At 42.5% G+C, this 20,792-nt stretch overlaps 1 protein-coding gene across 2 annotated transcripts in view; it reads left to right on the plus strand.

Moving 5' to 3' along the window:
- Nucleotides 1-1,558: 1,558 nt before the first annotated feature.
- Amot (angiomotin) overlaps nucleotides 1,559-20,792 on the plus strand; it is a 58,916-nt gene continuing 39,682 nt past the window's right edge. Inside the window, exons 1-4 of one of the 2 annotated variants that reach the window (XM_027433616.2) lie at nucleotides 1,559-1,992; nucleotides 9,770-9,836; nucleotides 16,152-16,300; nucleotides 18,381-19,317. In XM_027433616.2, coding sequence (XP_027289417.1) covers nucleotides 18,443-19,317 — 875 coding nt within the window. In that variant the 5' untranslated portion in view covers nucleotides 1,559-1,992; nucleotides 9,770-9,836; nucleotides 16,152-16,300; nucleotides 18,381-18,442. The remainder of the gene's footprint in view (nucleotides 1,993-9,769; nucleotides 9,837-16,151; nucleotides 16,301-18,380; nucleotides 19,318-20,792) is intronic. The other variant, XM_027433617.2, reaches the window with a different exon arrangement.

Raw genomic sequence — 20,792 nt, forward strand, 5'->3', positions numbered from 1 at the left:
TATAGGAAAAGAGTTGGCTTTTCAAAATAAACCACAGCACTTACACAAGCCTGTATAGAAATGCTTGAAACAGATGAGTTATAGCTCCAGCATGTGTGTCGTGTAAGTGTGGAGTGGTTCAGAGAGTTTTCACATACATTTCATTTTATTTTAACATCTGTCCCACTAAGAACCCAGCACATGCCTTACAGCATTTTCTTACAGATAAGAAATGTTAAAGTCCGTTGAAAGTCACACAGCTAGGTAATGTGTGCCAGAGCCCACAGTGAATTCCTCCTTTAGTTCTACTTCCTTGTTTTTCTGCTCCCACTTTACTGCTTCTTTGTGTTTTCTTTTACCCAGATGTTAAATTGTAGGTTCCAACCCCTCCACGATGCTGTACTCAATTCCCCATGTACTTGAGCAATATGATTTTTTTTCACAGCCAGAAAATGTGAGCACCACACTGACACTCCATGTACTTTTTCTTTCCTGATTTAATGAATTGAGAGGGAAAAATTACGTATTCCCGGAGAGTTGTACAGTGCTTTAAATATAAAGTTATATCCCAGTTGGCAAACACACTGTCGCACCCTTTCACAAGACTGAGAAGTCAACCGTCTCATCTATCCATTCTAAGCAGAGGCTCGGGAAGCACAGAGAGCTAGACAATGGTCTCTTGTTTGGTTTTATTAATTTTGAGGGCGGGTGCGATCAAAGTATCGGACTGGCGACTGAAAGGACCAATCGTAGGTCAATAGCAGGCATAACTGGCCAATGAATAGATGCAAAAGAATGTTGGGTGGAACCTATTCAAGGCCCGCTCTGCCAAGGCAAGCACTCCCAGCCTTTCCAAGAGGCGGAGCTTCCTCCAAGCCCCGCCCATCCCCTGGTGCCCTAGTGGCCTGCCTCTAGGAAGAGGCAAGGACCCTGGTCGAGATTTGGGGCAGGAGGCAGGGGAAGGTGTAAGAAGGTTGAGGCTGGGGGTGGGGTGGTTGGGGGTGGGGATAGGGTGGTGGAAGAGAGGGATCTTGCTGACTTTGCACTGAGTAGGCTGCCAGTTGGTCAAAGGAAACAAGGTCCGCGGGGGGTTTGAAGGAGAGGGGCTCCTTCCTGAATTTTGTGAAGCTGGTTTTGGCTGATGCTGCTTTTTCTACATTGCTACATTTTTTTCTTCCTCCCGGGATGAGGCGGAAGCTGTGCTGACTTCTCCCACGCTACTCTGCTGCGCTGTTGCCGTAGATTATTAAAGTCTTTGAAAATAAAAACACCCCCCCCCAAAAAAAAACATTCGTGCCTCTCTTTTTCTCGCTTTAATTCCTGCAAAGCACTATCGGAACTACCGTCCAGCGCGTGGGAGGAGGAGGGCCAGCGAGTTATCCCAGCTCTCTCCTTGATTCCCAAGCTTAGCCGATCAATTGTTTAAAAGTTCCCCGCCCAAAGTCCGCCTCTCCTCCTGGGGCGCCGCCTCCTCCCCTTTGCCCGCCAGGGTCCTGCTGGCCTCCCTCCCGCCTCCCGCCCTGCTGGCCCCGCCCTCGGCCCTGCCCATTCCATCTTCCACCCCCCTCCTTCTGGGCGGTCCTAGCTGCTCACCGCCAGAAGAAAAGGCACCCGTTCCTCCCCCTCTTCTACCTCCCATCCTTCGCTCAGGAGCTGCCTTCATCGCAGTCACGCCCCTTCCTTCCGAGGAGCTTTCGGGCTGCGTTCGCTGGTAGACCCCTGAGTTACTCCTCCATCTCCGTTCTCTTTCCTCTCTTCTCTTAGTTCTCATCGCCTTCCCCCACCACCACCACCTCCAGCCGATCTCGCCTCCCACTATCCGCTGCTCCACCCTCCGGCCCGGTATCCTGCCTGCCTGTCCACTGCCACCAAGGAGAGACCCAAGGGAGCAGCGAGGTGGGGAGTAGCCGGGACCTGCGGCTTCCTCCCTACCCATCCCTGGCCTCTGGCCCGGGACCGAAGCCACTTGAGCCAGCGGAGAGAGTCGTCACCTTGTCTTCATTGCCTTCGGGGGTAGGAGAAACGTCGTTACTTTTTGCGGGGAACTGGGGCAATAGTCTGTGGTGTTGAGAACTTGATCATGCCCTTATTTGTGAGTAGGTTGTTATATGTGCCTGTGGGGATTGCCTGTATGTTCTACATTCTTTGCTGTTGGCCTTGGGTTTTTTAAGATATGCAAGAAGTTTCAAACAGTTTAAAAGTATGGACTCCTCTCCTACTTTCAAGGAGGAGATGCTGAAAGGTACCACTCCTGGTGTTCCTTTATTTCCTCCCTGAGTTCTTGCAGGTCCCCCACTGAATTTATCACTTAAGGAACTAAAGACCTTAACTAAGTTAGGGACTTTTAGGTCTGTCTAGCTTTAGTCCTGCCTGAAGGTTTGCCCTTATCTCAGATAGCGAGACGGCTTTCATCTAAGTGCTTAGGCTTGGGTTGGGAGCTCACCCTCCCTGACCCCAGGGCCATGAATTCTTCAAGTTTTAAAATGTGGAAGTAATGCACCACACAGCTACTAGATTTATGCACGCATGTATAGCTGTGTGTGATGGTGGTGGAGGTGAGGTTCAGGAGGCAGAGACTGCCGTTATTTGCTTCATAAGAGCCGAAGATCTTAATAAGTAGTTTTGCAAGATCACGCAAGTGTTTGTTTTAGGGTCCGAGCCTTGGCTTCTTTAGTTCATCAACAGCAAGACTATCCTCATAGATAGGTGAAAATGAGGAGAAGGGAAAGAAAGAGGGAAAACGGCAGCTTTTATAGACTGCGAGCGATCCCTGATGATTGCCGCTAATAAATAATGTGCTAATAATTTGCAGCAACAGATTGAATAGAAATTAATGAAAGGTGAACGGGACAGATTTGAGAAAGCCCTTTCTGTTATTATCTCTTGCCTCCATGAAGAGTAGATGTCAGACAGTTTAAAACTATGAATATAAACTTTTCCTCCTACGTAGAAAGAATTAAACACGTAATCTTTAGTGGTGAAGGGCTAAGGCTGTGAAGTCTTGGGTTTGACCATGGGAAACGTTCTTCTTCAGGCCAGCTTTTGTGAAGCCTCCTCAGACCTTTCAGTACCCTCATTCAGTAGCTAAGAATAGTCAGAAATGCCATTTTGGACAGGGGGTAAATTGTCCACCTATCACCTACCTCTCTTAGGTTGGGCAAGTGCCACAAGCTTATGAGACTGGTTGTGTTGAAAGACTTGATACTGAGATCTTCCCAATCTATTGCTTATTCTTTAGGGGAGAAATCACTCACATATATTAAACGAATTTTCTTTAGTTGATTTTAACTGGGGTGAGGGTGGGGGCTGAAAAGTTAAGAAGGTAGAGAAGGGATGTTACAAAGTTACATGGTGACAATTTTAAAGGCTATCATGTTTCAGATCAGCTGGGAGGGAAAGGCTGGCCTAGGACATTTTAATAGCCAGGTGGTTGTAGAGTAGTTACATCTATTTACAGATGATAACTCAGGTTCCAACTATTCTGTATGGGTTTGCCTGGTGTCATTTACAGGCAATTTCTGGCTCTACATCATACTTCATTTTAAGTTACTTCTTTCTTTGGAAAAGTTTGTGTCTCTGTAAAATTGAAAGTTTTTTTTTCTTCTAATTCACAGCCTAGGTGCAAAGTTAACCCGTAACTCCACCTGTATGTACAGTAAGTTTTACATGGACTTCCTAAATGCCTTTACTGGAGGAAAAATAGTTTAGAAAGAGATTTTAGCAATTCACATTTGACATTGAGATTTGGACCTTAAAGTGTAATTATTTTTTCATCGATAAAGTAAGATTTATTAGACTAATGAATAACGGAGGCATTTTCTAAGGTTGATTTTCCTCCATCCTATATTTGTATAGAATGAAGCAGACTCTGGAATGCTAATAGGAAGACAGAGGGATGGATACTTTGACTTTGACGTCCCATTGAGAGCCAGCATTCTAAGTGGGTACATCTGCTTCTGGGCCTCTCCTAAGAGCTCTCTCCCAGGGCCTGTGCCTTCTTTAAAAGGGTGTCTTTGTAATTAAGCAGCCCTTCCCCCCAACTCCCTCCTTCTTTTGATCCAGTTTTTTAGGCTTATTTTCCATTTGGAGACGAAGAGTTTCTCACACCCTCCTGCTCCCCTCTTAACATTTCTTTTCCTTTATCCCAGAAAAGCCCAGCCCAACACCAAGTTCTCAGGATGGTTTTCAGTCTGTTGTGTTTGGGACGGAGGGAGGGTTCCCAGTGAGGAGGAGTAGAGGATATATTCCCTCTTGGGAAATGCTTGTGGCCAGGTAGCCTCCTCCATGGAGACTGAGCTTTTGGAATGCATGAGAACGGTCTATTCTTCAGGACTGTCTGGTAGAAATTGTCCTTTGCACCCATTAAGCCCAGCTTAAACCCACTGAAAGGGGTGGAGAGAGGTGTGTGGTCAGGCCTAGCCTTTTAGGGTGGTAAATGTTTCCAAATCTATTACATCATCTCTTTCTTCCATGGATTCAGTGCGTTCTGCGATCTGCATGACAAGTTAATTAGCTGGGGGCTAACCCAATTTGTTTAGAATTGTGATCTATTGATTTCCTGTCCTCAGGAATTTTTGTTGGTGTTTTATTATGGTGTGTTGTCTTTAGCATTACTTTTCATTCCTTGTTGCCTTTTGTGGACTTTGCTCCAAAATCTAGGTTCCCACCCCCAAGTCAAAGGTTAGAATTTAGTTGTAGGAACTAAGGGGGTATTAAACAGGCTGGGATGCCGCATTACTCTCCTCCATGGTGGGCTTCTGACCCTTTGTAAGGAAGTTGCCCCTTCCACATGCAACACACACAGTCTGAACAAAAAAATGGCAGGAAGAAAATGAAAGAAAGTAGACGGTCATTTGCTTTATAAAAGCATCTATCTACACAGGCTTCCTTGAAGAGAACTAGTTTTCCTAGTAAGTGTCCTTAAACTATGACTTGATAGGTAGAAATAAAAAAACAGGATCATATTTATTGCATAAAGCACTGCATTAGCATTTGCTGTGTTGATTATTGCCTGAACTAAATGAGGCTATTATTGGGCTTTTGAAGCCTTTTGTTATGGGATGGAGTTAATTGTCTATATCATTCTGGCTTGTAATAATACTACCCACATTAGACTCAGCCCACACATGCTTGTAGGAAGGAGTTAGCATTACTTTCTGAAACAAATCTAACTTTGTAGATTTTGAATGTCTAAGGATGAGATGCTCCACCCCAGTTTCGTAAAAATATTCTCTTTCCAGGTATTATATTTGACTAGCCCAAGGACCTAGAAAGTTGGTTTTTTGGTCTGTTTACTTTTTTAAAAAATATAAGAGTTTGTGATAGGTTTTCCAGGTGAGCCCGTTGAGGAGAGGACCTGGGCTTTAGCAGAGTTTCCTCCACTGTAAATTGTGAAGATGGCACAGGGTAATTTTGACAGTCAGTTCTCCAAAGTTCATGCTTATCTTTTGAGACTTCTCTAACCTGGTGTGCCCTTGAATGACTGGTACCAGAATGAGACGCAACAGTTGTTACCAATTACAATCCTGTACTCATCCTGTGTGTGTGTGGGGGGGATGGGGTAGGAGTGGGGATGAGTCTGTAATAATATATCTATAGAAATGTGCTTTCTATTTCAGTGGTCTCAGATAATAAACCCAAGACTCTGTACAAAACTTCAAGAATCCCATTCATTTTTTTTCCTGGTCGCTCTATTGTGAATTGCCCATAGGAGTATGCAATGTTGCCTTTAAGTAAGAGCTTGTCACACACCAAGTTTTATAACTGATACAGAGTAATGGAGTTAGAACTGAAGTGAGTACATGTGAAGAATCTCATACATTTTCTTCCCAGAATTTCAGGAGGGACAAACAGGTTTAAGTGAGTTCTAAACACTGCCTGGGACTTATAAGTGGTTCATTTCTGTGTATAGCAAGCCCATTAATGCTATTCGTCTGACCTCCACTTACACACTGAAAAACCAAACTACAACCCAGTGTCTACTTGTCTAAATCATTGGAAATTATTTTTAAATTGATGCATCATGATATCTCAATATAGTATAAATTTGGATGGACTATGAAGGATCCAGAATAAGGTAAGGGGAGCAGGAAGGCCTAGGTATGCTTGTTTGAGAGCTTCAAAATTGTGTTTGTCAGCCTGGGAGGGGCCTAAAGAACACAGCATATAGGTACAGTAGAGTGGTCCACACACGAAGGGCTCTTTTTTATATAAATTTTATTTGTGTATTTGGGTTTTTTATGTATGAGTGCCAGAAGAGGGCATCTGGTCCCATTATAGATGGTTGTGAGCCACCTTGTGGTTACTGGGAATTGAACTCAGGACCTATGGAAGAACTGAGCCATCTCTCCTGCCCCTCAAAGGGCTCTTTTATTTGAGACCTTTAGTCCTAGTGAAACTTAAGCTTCATGGACCTTTAATTATCCTTTAATAAATAAAATAGAGTCTGTGAGTGATAACTAGTTTTTGATAGTGTCATTCCTGGCAAACTAATAGCTCTTCACAAATTGAATGAAATTTCTTCAGCCAAAATAAAAATACTGAAATCTAAGTCTGTAGCATATACACATTTCCAAGTGAAATATAGGCATATGTTTCATACTTTGTGCTCCTCGGGGAAGAAATACAGGTGGGTTTATTTGGTAACAGTTCCTAATGTGACGTCCCAACCCCGAGATTTGCTTGACATTTGTGAAGTTACTCTCACTCTTTCTCTTTAAGTCCGTATGACTTAAAGCCAGGGTTTGGGATTCTCTGCCCAGCCCCTCTCTGACTTGCCATGTGACCAAGGGTAGCTGAATTAGCTTCTCTAAGCTTCAGTTACCCTTCTGGGAAGGGAGGATATTAATACTTCACAGAGGTGTTCAGGCATGCTTCATATTGGGCATATGCTTTGAGGTCACTGGAAGAGAAGGGTTTGCATGATGGTGGAACGGGGTTAGTTAGTAGAAGCTCCTGAGCAGGTGTTTGTATTTAATGAGCTTTTTCTCTCTTACAGCATGCAGTGAGTGCCCTTTGGTGTGCCCCATTGCCTTACCGAGTATAATTAAGACTGACCCTGCATTTGTGTTATTGAACCTCTTGACCTTTTAAGAAAATTAAACAGTTTCATATTCTGTGATAGGTGGAGGTAAAATAAAAGGAAAGTAGCGACAGTCAGGGTAAGAAAAATAGTTTGAGAAAGCGACATTAGTTGGAATACACCCTAGTATCCAGGGAGTTCTTGAAAACTCCTTCAAGCAGTTAGAGTAAAGCAAATTTTGATGTGTCTGTGTTTTTAGGAAGAAAGTTTTGAGTAATGCTTGCCTGTGACAAATACTGGTGATAGCCAGTAACTGAAACCCAGCTATTGTAGTATTGTGCACAGCTGGTTTTTATTAATGATGGAATATTTATGCTTGCTCTACAATCCGTGGCTCATTTCCATGCGTATGTCAGAACTTAAATACCCCCAAAGGCAACATTAAGATAACATTAAATATAAATGTGGCCAAACTAGAAAGGGTGCATTTGGGGGGTACCTCCCTTATATTTATTGGTGTTGTTTTAGATTACAATAGCTGGTCACCTTTATGCAGTGATGCTGATCTTTTGCCTTCTTATAACATCCCATAGTAAACTTCAGGTTTTGATACCTTTGATATGAACAAGTGATTGGCTCCCCCCTTTATGGTGCACATGAAACTGATGTATGTATTTTTTAAGAGCAGTTTTTCCCAGCACATGCTTCTCATTATCTGAGAGGCCTGGACTCAATCAGTAAAGGAGCAGAGAAACCACATAATTGAAAGGAGAATGACGGTGGTGCATACTTGGAATATTTGTGGGAAGGGGATTGCTGACATCAGAAAATGTAGTGGCCTGAGTGTTAACAGCATTGAAGAGAAATCAGCTTTCTGTGTTTCTGTGTATTGAGAATTATTTTAAGGCGATACAAATATGGGCCAGGTTTGACATCTTTTATGAAGTTGTCCTGGAAACTTTGAAGGTTGTTATAGAAAAGTTCAATTAAAACCTTCCCTGTTCGGAAGCTAATTAGCTCATCCTTTACTCGCTCATTTCAGTTGTTTTCAAGAGGCGATGATTTGCATTAAATTAGTGGCATTCTCCCTCACGTGACAGCAAACTAAGATTAAAAATAAAGTCACAGATGAGGAAAATCATTTTGATTGCCAATTCTGAAGAAATAGAATTTCCTCTGTTACCTTGGGCTTTCCGTGTAGATCTTTGTTTTACTCCATTTGTACAGTGATCCCATTTTAATTTAGTATCCAGTTTTACCTAGTGGATCATGAGTTGTGAACCACAACATAATAATGGGAGTTCTTTGTGTGAATTGTGAAAATACAATGGATCATAACACACTATTACAGTAATCTATTTTCTTCTATGATTTTCTTCTCTCTTTTTTTGTCTCCCCCCCAACCCCGTGTGTGTGTGTGTGTGTGTGTGTGTGTGTGTGTGTGTGTGTGTGTATGTGTGTATGTGTGTGTGTGTTTGCCTGAACACATGCATATGTCAGGAGGTGAGAGAGGGAGAGGAGAGAGAGAGACAGGGAGAGAGAGAGAGAGAGAGAGAGAGAGAGAGAGAGAGAGAGAGAGAGATTGTTTTCTAAAGCAGTTTTTGGAGCTAAGAAAATATTGATGACCTGCTTTACCCCCTAGAGCATTCTTTTTGCCTGAGGCTGCCAATTAAGATTGTGTAGGGCAGTGAGGTAAAGTTTTCTGACCTGGTTTTGCTGTGACCAGGCTAAGCACTTCTCCCTTGGTAGCATGAAGGTAGGGTTAAGGTGGAGCTAACCATAAGCATAGGCTTCCTAATAGTTTCTTTTTTACTTCACCTCTTTTAGGAAAATAAATAATGACTTCTGAGATTTCAGGGCCATCTGCAGAAGAATAGATGTTCTATAGAGTGAGAAAATATAAGGTCTACTTTGAGTCCCCTTTCCCTCCACAGCTTGTAGGAGAGGGTCATTCTTTATATATACATAGTCCCTGATGCCTTCCCCACAGTCCAGACCAGCATTAGTTTCTATTAGTGGGGCACTTCCTCAGGCTATATGATGTGTGTCATAACTGATCTTAGTCGAGTCCTTCCTTGAGAAGGCAGGGTCTAGTTTCAGTTCTACAAGGGAACATAGTCAAACTAGGTTTCTGGTTCTTGCAGATCAGCAGGAGGAGGAGGGGCAGCTGCGTCTGTCTTAGGAGAGTGACTCAGGTTCTTTGGCATGAAGATATGAAACACTGGCTCTTATCCATGCACCTGCTGGATGCCACACCTGCAGTCAGCACCTGAGCTCCACTCAGACACAAAATGTGACTGAAGGCAAATGGGGCTCCCTTCCAAAGTTCTACAGTAAAATGGGGGACTCGAATGGTGTCAGCGCAACACCCATGAGAGTTAAACGAAGCAAGTCATTCTCCTGTTAGCTTGAGAAAATGTCTTAATACTTTCTTGTAGATGAAACACACTTCGACACACTGTTGGGAGTGCTGAGGGGATTTGTCTTTTTTAATAAGTTTCTCTCATTTTAAATTAAAATTAAAGTTTAACTAAAAATTTCTGTTGTAAACTGTCTTCTTCAAAATCAGACAAGACATTTGTGGAAGGGTTTGTCTTTTACCTGAACACAGGGCAGGAAGTCACAAGATTTGCTTACTGATCCTGACCCTACTGGTAAGCAACAGTGAAAACTTGATCCAGTTAGTTAACATTAGCTATCTGCTCTGGATTCGTGTTTCTCCAGTGCTAAAGTGGAGTTAATCACATCTGTCTTTACTTCCACCCACAGCTGCTGAGAAGGCTAACGGAAGTGCAAGAACCATTGACTCTTTAGACAGAAGGCCCAGAAACTAAAGGTAATAATAATGTTAGTATTCTATGTCTTTTGTATCTTTTAGTCTGTTTTAGCCTCTATCAAAGTCTTTGGGAAGTTGTTATTCACTCGTCATGCACTTATTGAGCACACTGAATACATGAGTTAGTGTTTTAGGTACTGGGATAGAAATAGCATACATACCCCATGTCCTCCAAGATCTCATATTCTAGCAACTTGCACATTCAGTTCTAGCTCAACTTGCTGTGATTTCTCCAAGCTTAAAACCCCAAATGAGGAATTACCTTCTTTTATGTCTCTGAATTATGACAGGAGACTTACATCCCGGAACCAAGGTCTTCCTGATGGAAGTTATATAGAGGAGGTGACCTGAGTGATAATAAATGCAGAAATTTGTTTCACATTTCCAATGTACACAATCCTCAAATGGTTTTCTTCAGGGGTCCATCATTCTTTCTTCCTTGCTGAATTCTGTTCCTATTCTGTGGTCCAACTCCCTGATATGCCTTTAGCACTTAAACACATGCCAATGACTTTCAAAGATATATTTCAGTATGTCTTTGAAATCACTTTGGTCCACAAATTCAGGGCCTTGTATTCAACCCAAAGACTTTTCCTTTCTGCCTCGTCAGAGATATAGTTCATGGCTCTGTGTTCTACAGAAATATTAGATTAGACCTGTCTTTCCTAGAACCTCCTGATGCCTGAGCTTAAATTATCTATTTTTTTTTCTACTCCAGTGTCTTGGTCTATATGAAAACTAAACGCTTGGCTATAGTAAAAGCTCACTAAATGGTGGTGAATAGTCCACTTTGATTAGTGCTAAATTGAGTTGTATACAAAGGACCACAGAAACATAAAGAGAACAGAATTCATTTTCTATACTGAGCAGAATTCATGGCAGGGAAGAAATGGAGAATTATTAGTGAAATCTTTGAAGGCGGGGATGAACTACACTTTTCTGAGAGTTTTAGAAAAGAAATAAACAAAATGGCCATCATGTGAAGCCGGGGGCATTTCTGGTCTGCTGCCTTCACTGCCTAAAACCTGGGTAGCTTTTTATGGTCAAATATGTGAATAAACTTGTGTTTATAACACATTGACCATTTCCACAGACGGTATTTATTCATATTGTATTAAATCAGGTCACCCTTTAATGTACTACTTTTGTTGAAGCTGCAAATAGAGCCATGTACACAGGCTTCTTGTTCATATACATTCAGTTTTAGATAGCAACATGCCCATTAGGATAGATTGAAGATTGGGAACTCAAAGCTAACAAATTCCATTCTCAGAAAGTAACGGGCTGGGTCACTAGAACTGAATGTCTTCAAGCTGACTGTCAGATCTTTCCAAGGGCAAAAATGAAAGATGATATAAGCCATTACAGGCCATGAACCTGTTCTCACCCATCTGATGTTCTTACTAATTAGCTTCTTGGCCAAGTGGCAATTTGGGGCAAGTGCATGCAAGCTAGATTCCTAGGGGAGCCCACATTCCGCTCTCTGCCATTTCAAAAGCCACTGAGGTCCTACAGTGCTTCTCTTGGCCTTAGCTTCCCAGTGACCCCAGGAACTCTGCTCCGACCTGGTGGAGAAATGGGGGCAAAAGAATATTTTATTAAATGAAAGAAAGATTTCATGGGGCTTTGGTGTGCTCTGCTATTTTTGTTTGTTTTTTAATGGATTGTCAAAAACATTTGTGCTCCTTGACCCATTAAAGTCACTCGTGGGATTGTATTGTTCAGAAACGATATTTTTATTAAAATTAAGATTGTATTAATATCATTAAGAAAATATACTTTTCCAAAATATGGCAAAGGGTTAAATCACAAAGATTTTTATAACATTATTTAGACTAGACAAAATTGGAAGCCTTTTGACTATCTTAATTGGAAAATGGGTAAGTGCATCTTGATACACTCATTTAATGGACCATTTCATGACTATTAAACAGTATTTGTTATGACTTGTATGCCAAAACATGGGTAAAAAGCTTATAATAACATGAAATGTATGATCCCATATTATGGGCATATTAATATTTCTTTGTGCTGGTTGTGGTGGCTCACACCTGTAGTCCCAGCACTGGGTAAACTGATCAGAATGATTGCCACATGCTTAAGGCCAGCATGGACTACACAGTGAGTTCCAGGTTAGTCCGGGCTCCAAAAACAAAAACAGGTGTTTTTCATTGCTTTGCAAAGGTCAAATTAGAACGTTCAAAAATAATAACAATGCTGAAGTATTGGACTTATCAGTGATTTATCTTTCTTATAAATTTTTGCGCGCTGTGTTTTTGTTGTTTATAAAAATAAAGTGAAAATAACAATACCATAGTGGGAGGACATTGTAAAGGCAGCAGGTATCTAGGGAGATTCTGAAACCTCCTTTTAGGTTCATCTTGATCTTATCAATCCCTTATACTTTTTCTGAGTCATTAAGTGGCAGGATGTGGTAACACGTTCTAGCAATCCTCTATAAACGGATGTCTATCAGAGTGGTGGGGACAGGATTTACCCCACTACTCTGTTTCACTGGCCCCTCCACTGTCTTCGTGATAACTTTGTTGCCCATTAATAAGTTAGTTGTTTCAGGTCAAGGAAATGAAAGTGTAAGTGGGATAAAAGTGGCCAATTCTGATGTGGGCAGGATGACTCAGAGGGTTAAGGCACCTGCCTCTGGGAAGACTTGAGTTTCATCTCCAGGATCTACATGGTAGAAGGAGACAACTGACTCTCTCCAAGTTTATGTCTCATCTGTATATGCACAAGATGGTGTACATGCCCACACACTGGTGTATACACACACACACACACACACACACACACACACACACACACACACACACAAAATAAACAAATTAAAATGGAAAACAAGATGGTAATGAATTAATGTTTTAGAAACATTTCTCACATGATCCTCAGTAAGAGCTGAAAATTCAAGGCCTTCCAGTAACTTTTCAGTGTGATCCAGGCAATGAATGATATAGGAAAGAACTGACGCTCACTCTCCCCTTAGACATTTTCTAAGCAAGAGCAAATGCCTTATCTGGTATGCAAGTGACAGGAAGGACTGTGGGGCATTAAGTGATCTCCCAAGAGTCTTCCAAATTCTGGCTGGTGATGGCTTAAGAAACCCTGCACCAGTAATTGAGATGCAAACAGGGCCTTTAAATCAAACTGCTTTCATAATTTTTTTAAAGCATGTTAGAAAAAAGCGAAAGCAAAATACCAACTATAGTAATCTTTACTGTGTATCAGGGTCCTTTTACAGGGAATACCTCTACTTCTCTTAATCTTGGTAACAATCTTATGTTGTGTGTACACGATGGATCCCGATTTGTAGGTGATGCCACTGCGATCCATGGAGGTAAAGGAACATGGACGAGGTCAATTAATGAAGACCTTGATTCAGGATTTGAACTTGAAAACTCTTCACTGTGCTGCTTTTTTATTGCTTCCCCATTACCTATCAAACTCAATGCTATGCAAAGAATCGAATGTGTGCTTTGTGTTGCAAGATTTCTTGGGAAAGGTGGTGTGTATGAAAGACCAGGCCATCAAGCAGTCCAACTTGAGAGTACCTAAAAGCTTCCTGGCTTTGTTGTTAGATTTATTTATTTGAAGGGGTGTTTGGCCTGCATGCATTTGTGCATGGTGTGCATGCAGTGCCTGTGGTGTCCAGGAGAGGTCGCACGATACCATGCAACTGGAGTTAGAGACAGTTGTGAGCTGCCATGTGGGTACTGGGAATTGAACCCTGGTCCTTTGGAAGAGCATTCAGGGCTCTTAAACACTGAGTCATCTCTCTAGTCCAGGCTTCTTGCTTTAACGAGGGTGTGCTTGTGTGTGGTGTGTGATGTTTTGTTTACAAAGACATAGTCACAGATATTTTGACCTGGATGCTTTCCACTCAGCTGGAAATACAGTATGAAGTAGATTGTTCCGAATTTAACAGAGAAACCGGTTTTCTAGTCTAGCTTTTCCGTCCTTGTTTGTGTAGTAAAGGGCAGAATGGAAGGAGGAAGTAGAAGGAGGGTTAGAAAGAAGACCTAATAGGCTTATTGCAAAATTTATTTGAAGGGCAAAATATGGTTTGTTCTGGTCACCTTGTAATGTTGATTTTGCTGGGTCTTGGCTTGGGAAATATCTGAGCTCTCACTAAGGTGTTTGGCTCAGCTGCCAGGTATATAGGGAGAGGTTAATGGCTGCAAATGGAGCAAAAATTTAGCTTCACCTTGCTGTCTTGTTATAGAAGAGCTGGAGATATAGGTTTATATTGCACGTTTAAAGAAGGAGCTAGGAATTTCCTTTCTTCTGGTCCACTATCCTCAATGGGACTCTGTGTGTCCAAGAGCAACAAGGTTATTTGACTGATTGAAGATGATGTCAGATCCTTGGCAGTGGCATGATTAAAAGTGTGGGCAAATTAAAGGTTGCAGAGCTCATACTGTTTCAGTACTTGTGCATAAGGAAGTGATCTTCTCTTTTAATTACTAGTGTCATGCTTTTCCTTAGCATAACGAGGCCATAAGGTCTTTAATAAAAGAACTATAAGCTGGGGAGAACTCTATATAGTTTTCTTTCTTTGTTTCCTGACCTGATTCGCTTTCCTGTTAAACAGAAACCGAAAAGATCTTATACGCAAGTGGGAGAACACAGTTAGTGTCCAGTCGGTATTCTAAAGTGATTTGGATTTTGAAAAAGGTGCAGAAGAGCTTGAACAAAATTAAGGGGAAGGAGATTTTAGCCAAGTAATGTTTTCTCCAGTGCAGATCAGGGTGTCAGAAGAAAGCCAGTCTCAATCAGCATGAAGAATTTAAGTAGTTCTGGAAGAGGAGCCTGTGGCACTTTCTCCCCAGGGGCTCCTGTTTGAAAGAAATCCTAGGGCTTTTCTAGTATTTCAGTTGAAAAATAGACAATTGTTTTGTTCAGAAGAGGACAATAGAAGCATGGTGGTTATTTACTATAGTTGTATTCACAGTCTAACTTTGATTCCAATTAAAAGTTGTTTCTCTGCTTTGAAATGAGTGGAGACACCCTCAAATAATTACCTTGCATATTGGAGGCAGTTTTGCTTTTGATCATGATTATACTTTGGACCAAAACAAGATGGAAAGACAAATTTCCGGGTTTGTTCACTCTATATCTGCTCAGTTTATTTTTGGCAATATTGCAAGGAAATAATGTTAAATTAATCACTGTGTGGTTTTGTGGATTTTTTTAAACTTGAAAATTTTGGAAAAGCTCCCAAAATCCAATGATGCTCATGTGTTTCTTCTGCATTGCTGTGCTTCTCACAGAGCCTCTGGTGTGGATTAAAGGGTTTCTTTTTTTTTCCTTTCTTTAAAGTGATATGAATGAGTCATTGCTAGGCCAGGATGTGGTTCATGTGCAACCTTACCTAAACACAAACTCTTTAAAGTTTACAATAGCATTGGTTGGACTTGGAGGGATTTTTAGAGAGATTCAAAGCAGAAATGGTAAATGAAGATGATCGCCAATTGGTATCTGTGGGATGTCTCTCATCTCCAATGGGAATGGAGCAGAATCCTTTTGCTGAGATACTGGGTCACAGGAAGTGCTGAGAAAGCAAACTGAGGCATACTCTGCTGCCTGGAGGAGAAGGGCCGCTGTTTTGAACTGGGTAGGATGTTCAGCTTTCCTACTCTTGCGAGGGTGATTGGCTGTTGATCAGATTGTAAGCTCCATGAGAGCAGGAACTATGTTCTGTGTATCTCTGTATGACTCATTGTGTCTAGCACAAAGCTAGCAAATATCTGGAATGGTCAATATTCAATAAATATTAAATGACTTGGCTGAAGTTTTTTCTTTCTTCTGCCCACCTGAGGCTGAGACAGTAGGATCAGGAATTTAGTGGTATTCAGTGGTCTGTTTTTGGGCCCCAGATCTAACTTACAAAGTCTACTTTCCCTTCTGGTTGTAAGGCAGTTAAAACTCATGAACCTATCCTGCTACTGACACCAACTGAGTGTTCCCCAAGGTAACAACGTTTGTAGTTATATTTGCCGCCACCTAGGGTTCCAATAGGCATGGCTTTCCAAGGCTGTGAGACTTGAACACTGCATCCCTTTCCAGGGTCATCTTAGCCTTTCTGTCTCTTGGAGACTGGAATCCTCCTGAACATACCTGAACATACAGTGGGGTTTGCTTTCTGCCTTAGGGGAGATAGAATCTGCCACTCCTTTAAAAGCCAGGCATCACAGGACAAACAAGACTTTCCCTTGGAAGGAGTAGTTTGGCTAACTGCTGGCTCTTGGTGGCAACTTAGAAACATTTTTATTTCTCCCTCCCTACCCTTCCTGAACATTTCAGAGTGACCAGTGGTTGGACTCTTGCCGGCGCTTACCCTGAACCTGAGTGTTAGGGGAGAGGGAATCTGCTGCTGCGGTTTCTGGAGCTGCTCATAAGCAAGAGTTCCCTATCCTGATCAAGGCTTTAAGCCTAAAAGAAAGCAGAAATAGGTATGAACCATTGGTGTGCACGCATGCGTGCGTGTGTGTGTGTGTGTGTGTGTGTGTGTGTGTGTGTGTGTGTGTGTGTGTCAGTCCACGAGCGCGCGCATGCTTGCTTGACTTTGAGCAGTGGGACCTGCATTTGTGTGTGCTAACCCACAGGAACACATGCCTGGGTGCCTATATGTTCGTGCTGGATGGACGGGTGTGGCATGGGAGGGGGGTGGCATACCTTTGAAGGTATGGGGTCTGGGACAGCTCACTGTCTACATTCTCCTGCCTTGTGGGAGAGGGTTGGAAGTGATATTTGTTTTAACTACAAACATTCTTGTTTCTACCTTTTTTTTTTTACTAGAAGAAAAGAATTTAGCAGTCATCTGTCCAATTTCAGGCAACAGAAGAGATTTTTATATTTGAGTCTTGAGTCCAAATCTAGGAACCACAGAGTGTCACTGGAGTGGAGAGATGTGATTCCAGGCTCAGTTAGTTAGCCTTTTGGTGGTTAGCTTACACTTCCCGCCAAAATATGGATGAGATATAAAAAGAGCTTCTTCAACTGGGAATGTAGCTTAGAGGTAGAGTGCTTGCCTAGCATGCCTATGACCCTGAGTTCCATTTCCATTACAAAACAAACCCATCAATAAGATCATTGCGTATCTGAATAAAAAAATAATAAAATGTGCCTTTGGAAGGGAAACTTGGGTCAGATTATTCCATAGAACAGTTGCAAGGCAAGTAGTGATAACCATCAAGAAATAAAAGCCAGAGGCCGAGCATGTCTGTCTTCTGTAGACATTCTAGATGCCCTGTAGCACTAAGGAAAGGGATTTCCAGAGAGCTTAGAGGTGGCCTAATATTGTAAAGACCTGGTAGGTAGAGTAGAGAATTTTCATTTGGAAACTCAACACTCAGTAAGTTGACCCTTACAGTGACTTGGTGTGTGATGTGACTATTCACACCAAGTTGCTTCTGATCTATACAGTAAAAATTTCATTGATTGGCGTTGCTGTTCACTTGTAGTATTTAACATGACAGGATTCTTCCCAAAAAGTCTTTGAGTGTCTGATAGATTGATAGGCGCCATAGAGTGTCAAGAGAGAAAGGGTGTTGTTTATGACTTGCCATTCTATTTTTCATATGAGAAAACAGAAGTCATTACGAGAAGAGTCCTGGGTTAGGCTACTCTGTAAACTGTAGTGTTATTCTGACATGAATCTTCATTTGTGCTGCTGCTATCTATTTTACAAGATCCATATTAGTCCTTTAGAAGAATTGATGGAGGTAGTCAGGGACATACATGGTCATCATACTTGTTTCACAAGGATGGGCTTGGATTTTCAGTTTCTAAATGTTGTCAGAGAAAGATTTCAAATCTAAGAGGTACTTCCCCTTATCTGCTTGTCTTGCTCAACAACAACAGCAAACTGTCTTAGTGTTTATCCTTGGATGGCCTCAAGAGAAATGTGTCAGTAATACTTATTCAAAGCCATTTTCTTATGAGATCATGGAGCATCCAAAATGGATACTAAAAAGATTTTTTAAGATTATGTCTTACAGTTATAGGCAATCTGAGAAAAAAATAGAAGCAGGGTTCATTTATACCTAGTGCCAGCTAAGCCCTCTTTGCCCAATATTTGTTTAAGTTTTATTTTGTATTTTATTTCTCCTGTCACATGCTGAACTGCTTCATAAATCCTGTTTAGGAGGTGACTTGGCCCACATCTCTGTCTCCACCTTCATAGCACAAGACTTGTATTAAATAGAGTACGGAGAGATGAACCTTGTAAGGGGTCTTAGAAATTGGCCCCTCTCATCACCCTACTTGACTGTCCCTTGTTTACCCCCTCCTTGTAGAAATTAAGTCAGGATTAATTAGATCATGGTAATGAAGGAAACAACTTTTTGGCCAAAATATTCAACATGCCAGTGCTAAAGACAATAAGCATGGAATTAGTCTATGATTTATGAATACAATTCTCTGTTTTGTTTCTGTAATGGATTCCTCTCCTTCAAAAACACATTTTCTTTCCCTTTAGAGGACTGATTTGTGCATCAGCTGGATGTTAAGCTTCCTGTTTCCCCTTCCCAGGTCAAGGGCAGCCCAAGTGCCCAATTTCTCTCTCTCTTCACAAAGCACCGCCAGCTATAGAGATGAGAAATTCTGAAGAACAGCCAAGCGGAGGAACTACAGTATTGCAACGTCTGCTTCAAGAGCAGCTTCGCTATGGCAATCCCAATGAGAATCGTAACCTGCTTGCCATACACCAGCAAGCCACAGGGAATAGCCCTCCGTTCTCCACTGGCAGTGGGAACCCAGGCCCTCAGAGCGATGTGTTGAGTCCCCAAGATCACCATCAGCAGCTTGTGGCACACCCAGCCCGACAAGAACCCCAGGGCCAGGAAATCCAGTCAGAAAACGCCATCATGGAGAAGCAGCTGTCCCCTCGAATGCAGAATAATGAGGAACTCCCAACCTATGAAGAAGCCAAGGTCCAGTCTCAGTACTTCAGGGGCCAACAGCATGCTAGTGTTGGGGCTGCCTTCTATGTCACAGGGGTCACTAACCAGAAGATGAGAACCGAGGGACGCCCATCAGTTCAGCGTCTCAATCCTGGCAAGATGCACCAAGACGAAGGACTTAGAGACCTTAAGCAAGGGCATGTCCGATCCCTGAGTGAAAGACTTATGCAGATGTCACTGGCTACCAGTGGAGTTAAAGCCCACCCACCTGTTACCAGTGCTCCCCTCTCCCCACCACAACCCAGTGACCTCTACAAGAATCCCACCAGTTCCAGTGAATTCTACAAGGCTCAAGGGCCACCTCCCGGCCAGCATAGTCTGAAGGGCATGGAACACCGAGGCCCCCCACCAGAATATCCTTTCAAGGGCATGCCATCCCAGTCTGTAGTGTGCAAGTCCCAAGAGCCAGGGGGCCACTTCTATAGTGAGCATCGCCTGAACCAGCCAGGGAGAACAGAGGGGCAACTGATGAGATATCAGCACCCCCCTGAGTATGGGGCAGCCAGGTAAGAGTTCCCCTTCTGTCGTTTCCTGGCCTCACCCCCAACCAGCCTCTCTTGCTGCCTGTTGGGAAAGGGAAGGAATGGGCAGGTGTTTGCTATACCAAAGGGCCCAGTGGCTGAAGAGAAGAGCAAGGCTTTATTTTAGTGTTGATAGGCTTTCTTGCCTCTGAGGATTCTGGAAGGAGGGACAGTGTATCTTATCTTTCGAGTTCTTAAGGGCTCCCTAAAGAAGCAGTAGCAAATTGTCTTGGATGATAATAGGTCTGCAACATCGTATCACTTCCTCGACTCCCACATTGTGTGTGTGTGTGTGTGTGTGTGTGTGTGTGTGTGTGTGTGTGTGTGTGTGTGTGTGTTTGTGTATGAACCAATCTGTCTGTTTCCTGTTAGTTTGTACTTCTTCAGAGAATTACTGTGTTACTTTTCTATACTTAACAGCCAGGGAGAAATGATTGTTGGTGGAAGAATTATATGTGTGCCAGTTCCTAATGTTCCTTGCCTTGAACTTCAGGTCCCGCTTCAGCAAAAGTCTCAGCTTCTTCTTGGTTCTGGAGACAGTTTGTTAGGCGGCTGCCCTTCATGTTTTGAAGCATCTAGGTTAAATTCACATTATCGCTGTAGAAGTTCTTCCAGATGCTAAAATGCTGTGGAAACTCCTCCCGCCACTTCTGTGTTGTATCTTTTGTTCTTCCTAAGAACTTAATCATTAAGTACCCACTGTCATTTCTATTAGTCACCTGATCCTACGATTCTTTTTTATTATTTGTATTATTACTGTTTGGTAGAATTTCAGGACATGGCTCAGGGGAGGGGTTGAACTATGGCAGCAATGGCAACAGTCATGTGTGGCATCCTGGCCTCTTCCCAGGGGTAGGTAATGATGGGTGTCTATAAGGTTTGAAGCCCTAGGTGGCTCACAGTCCAAGACTGTGATCTCATTGGTATCTTCCTCTTTGCCTCTTGTCTATTCTTTCATTTGGGAAAGAACCTCCTGGCTTGAAGTTTGTGACTCAGGAGGTAAGGCACTTACTTGGGGTGGAGTAAGGCGGAGGTAAGAGAAGTTACCTAGCATTTCCTGGTATTTCTTTTTCTCCCCTCCAGGTCCTGATTTTTTTTTACCCAGAGGCAATTCATTTTAGGCCCCTCCCCTTGGGGTTTAGGATTTTTTTTCCTCCTTTAACCCAGGGTGATTTCTTAACCCTTTGCAAGTTCCTCTGAAGTTTTCAGAAGACAGGAGCCTCGTTTTTTTTGATAATCATCTCAGAACAGGAAATGGGATAAGAACAGGGCCATTCAGCTTTCAACTGCTGTAAGAACCCAATTCCCATCTGCCCAGTGAAATGGAAGATCCAGGGAGGGTCTGCACCCTTGGTCTGTAAAGCTTAGTGGAAATCCATTCAAGCTAGGAAAATGTCAAGGAAGCCTAGGGCTTTTGTTTATCCCATCGGTATGGAAGCATGAGAGGCACTGGCTCCCTT

This window comes from Cricetulus griseus, chromosome X (genome assembly GCF_003668045.3).
Source record: "Cricetulus griseus strain 17A/GY chromosome X, alternate assembly CriGri-PICRH-1.0, whole genome shotgun sequence".
Lineage (NCBI taxonomy): Eukaryota > Metazoa > Chordata > Mammalia > Rodentia > Cricetidae > Cricetulus > Cricetulus griseus.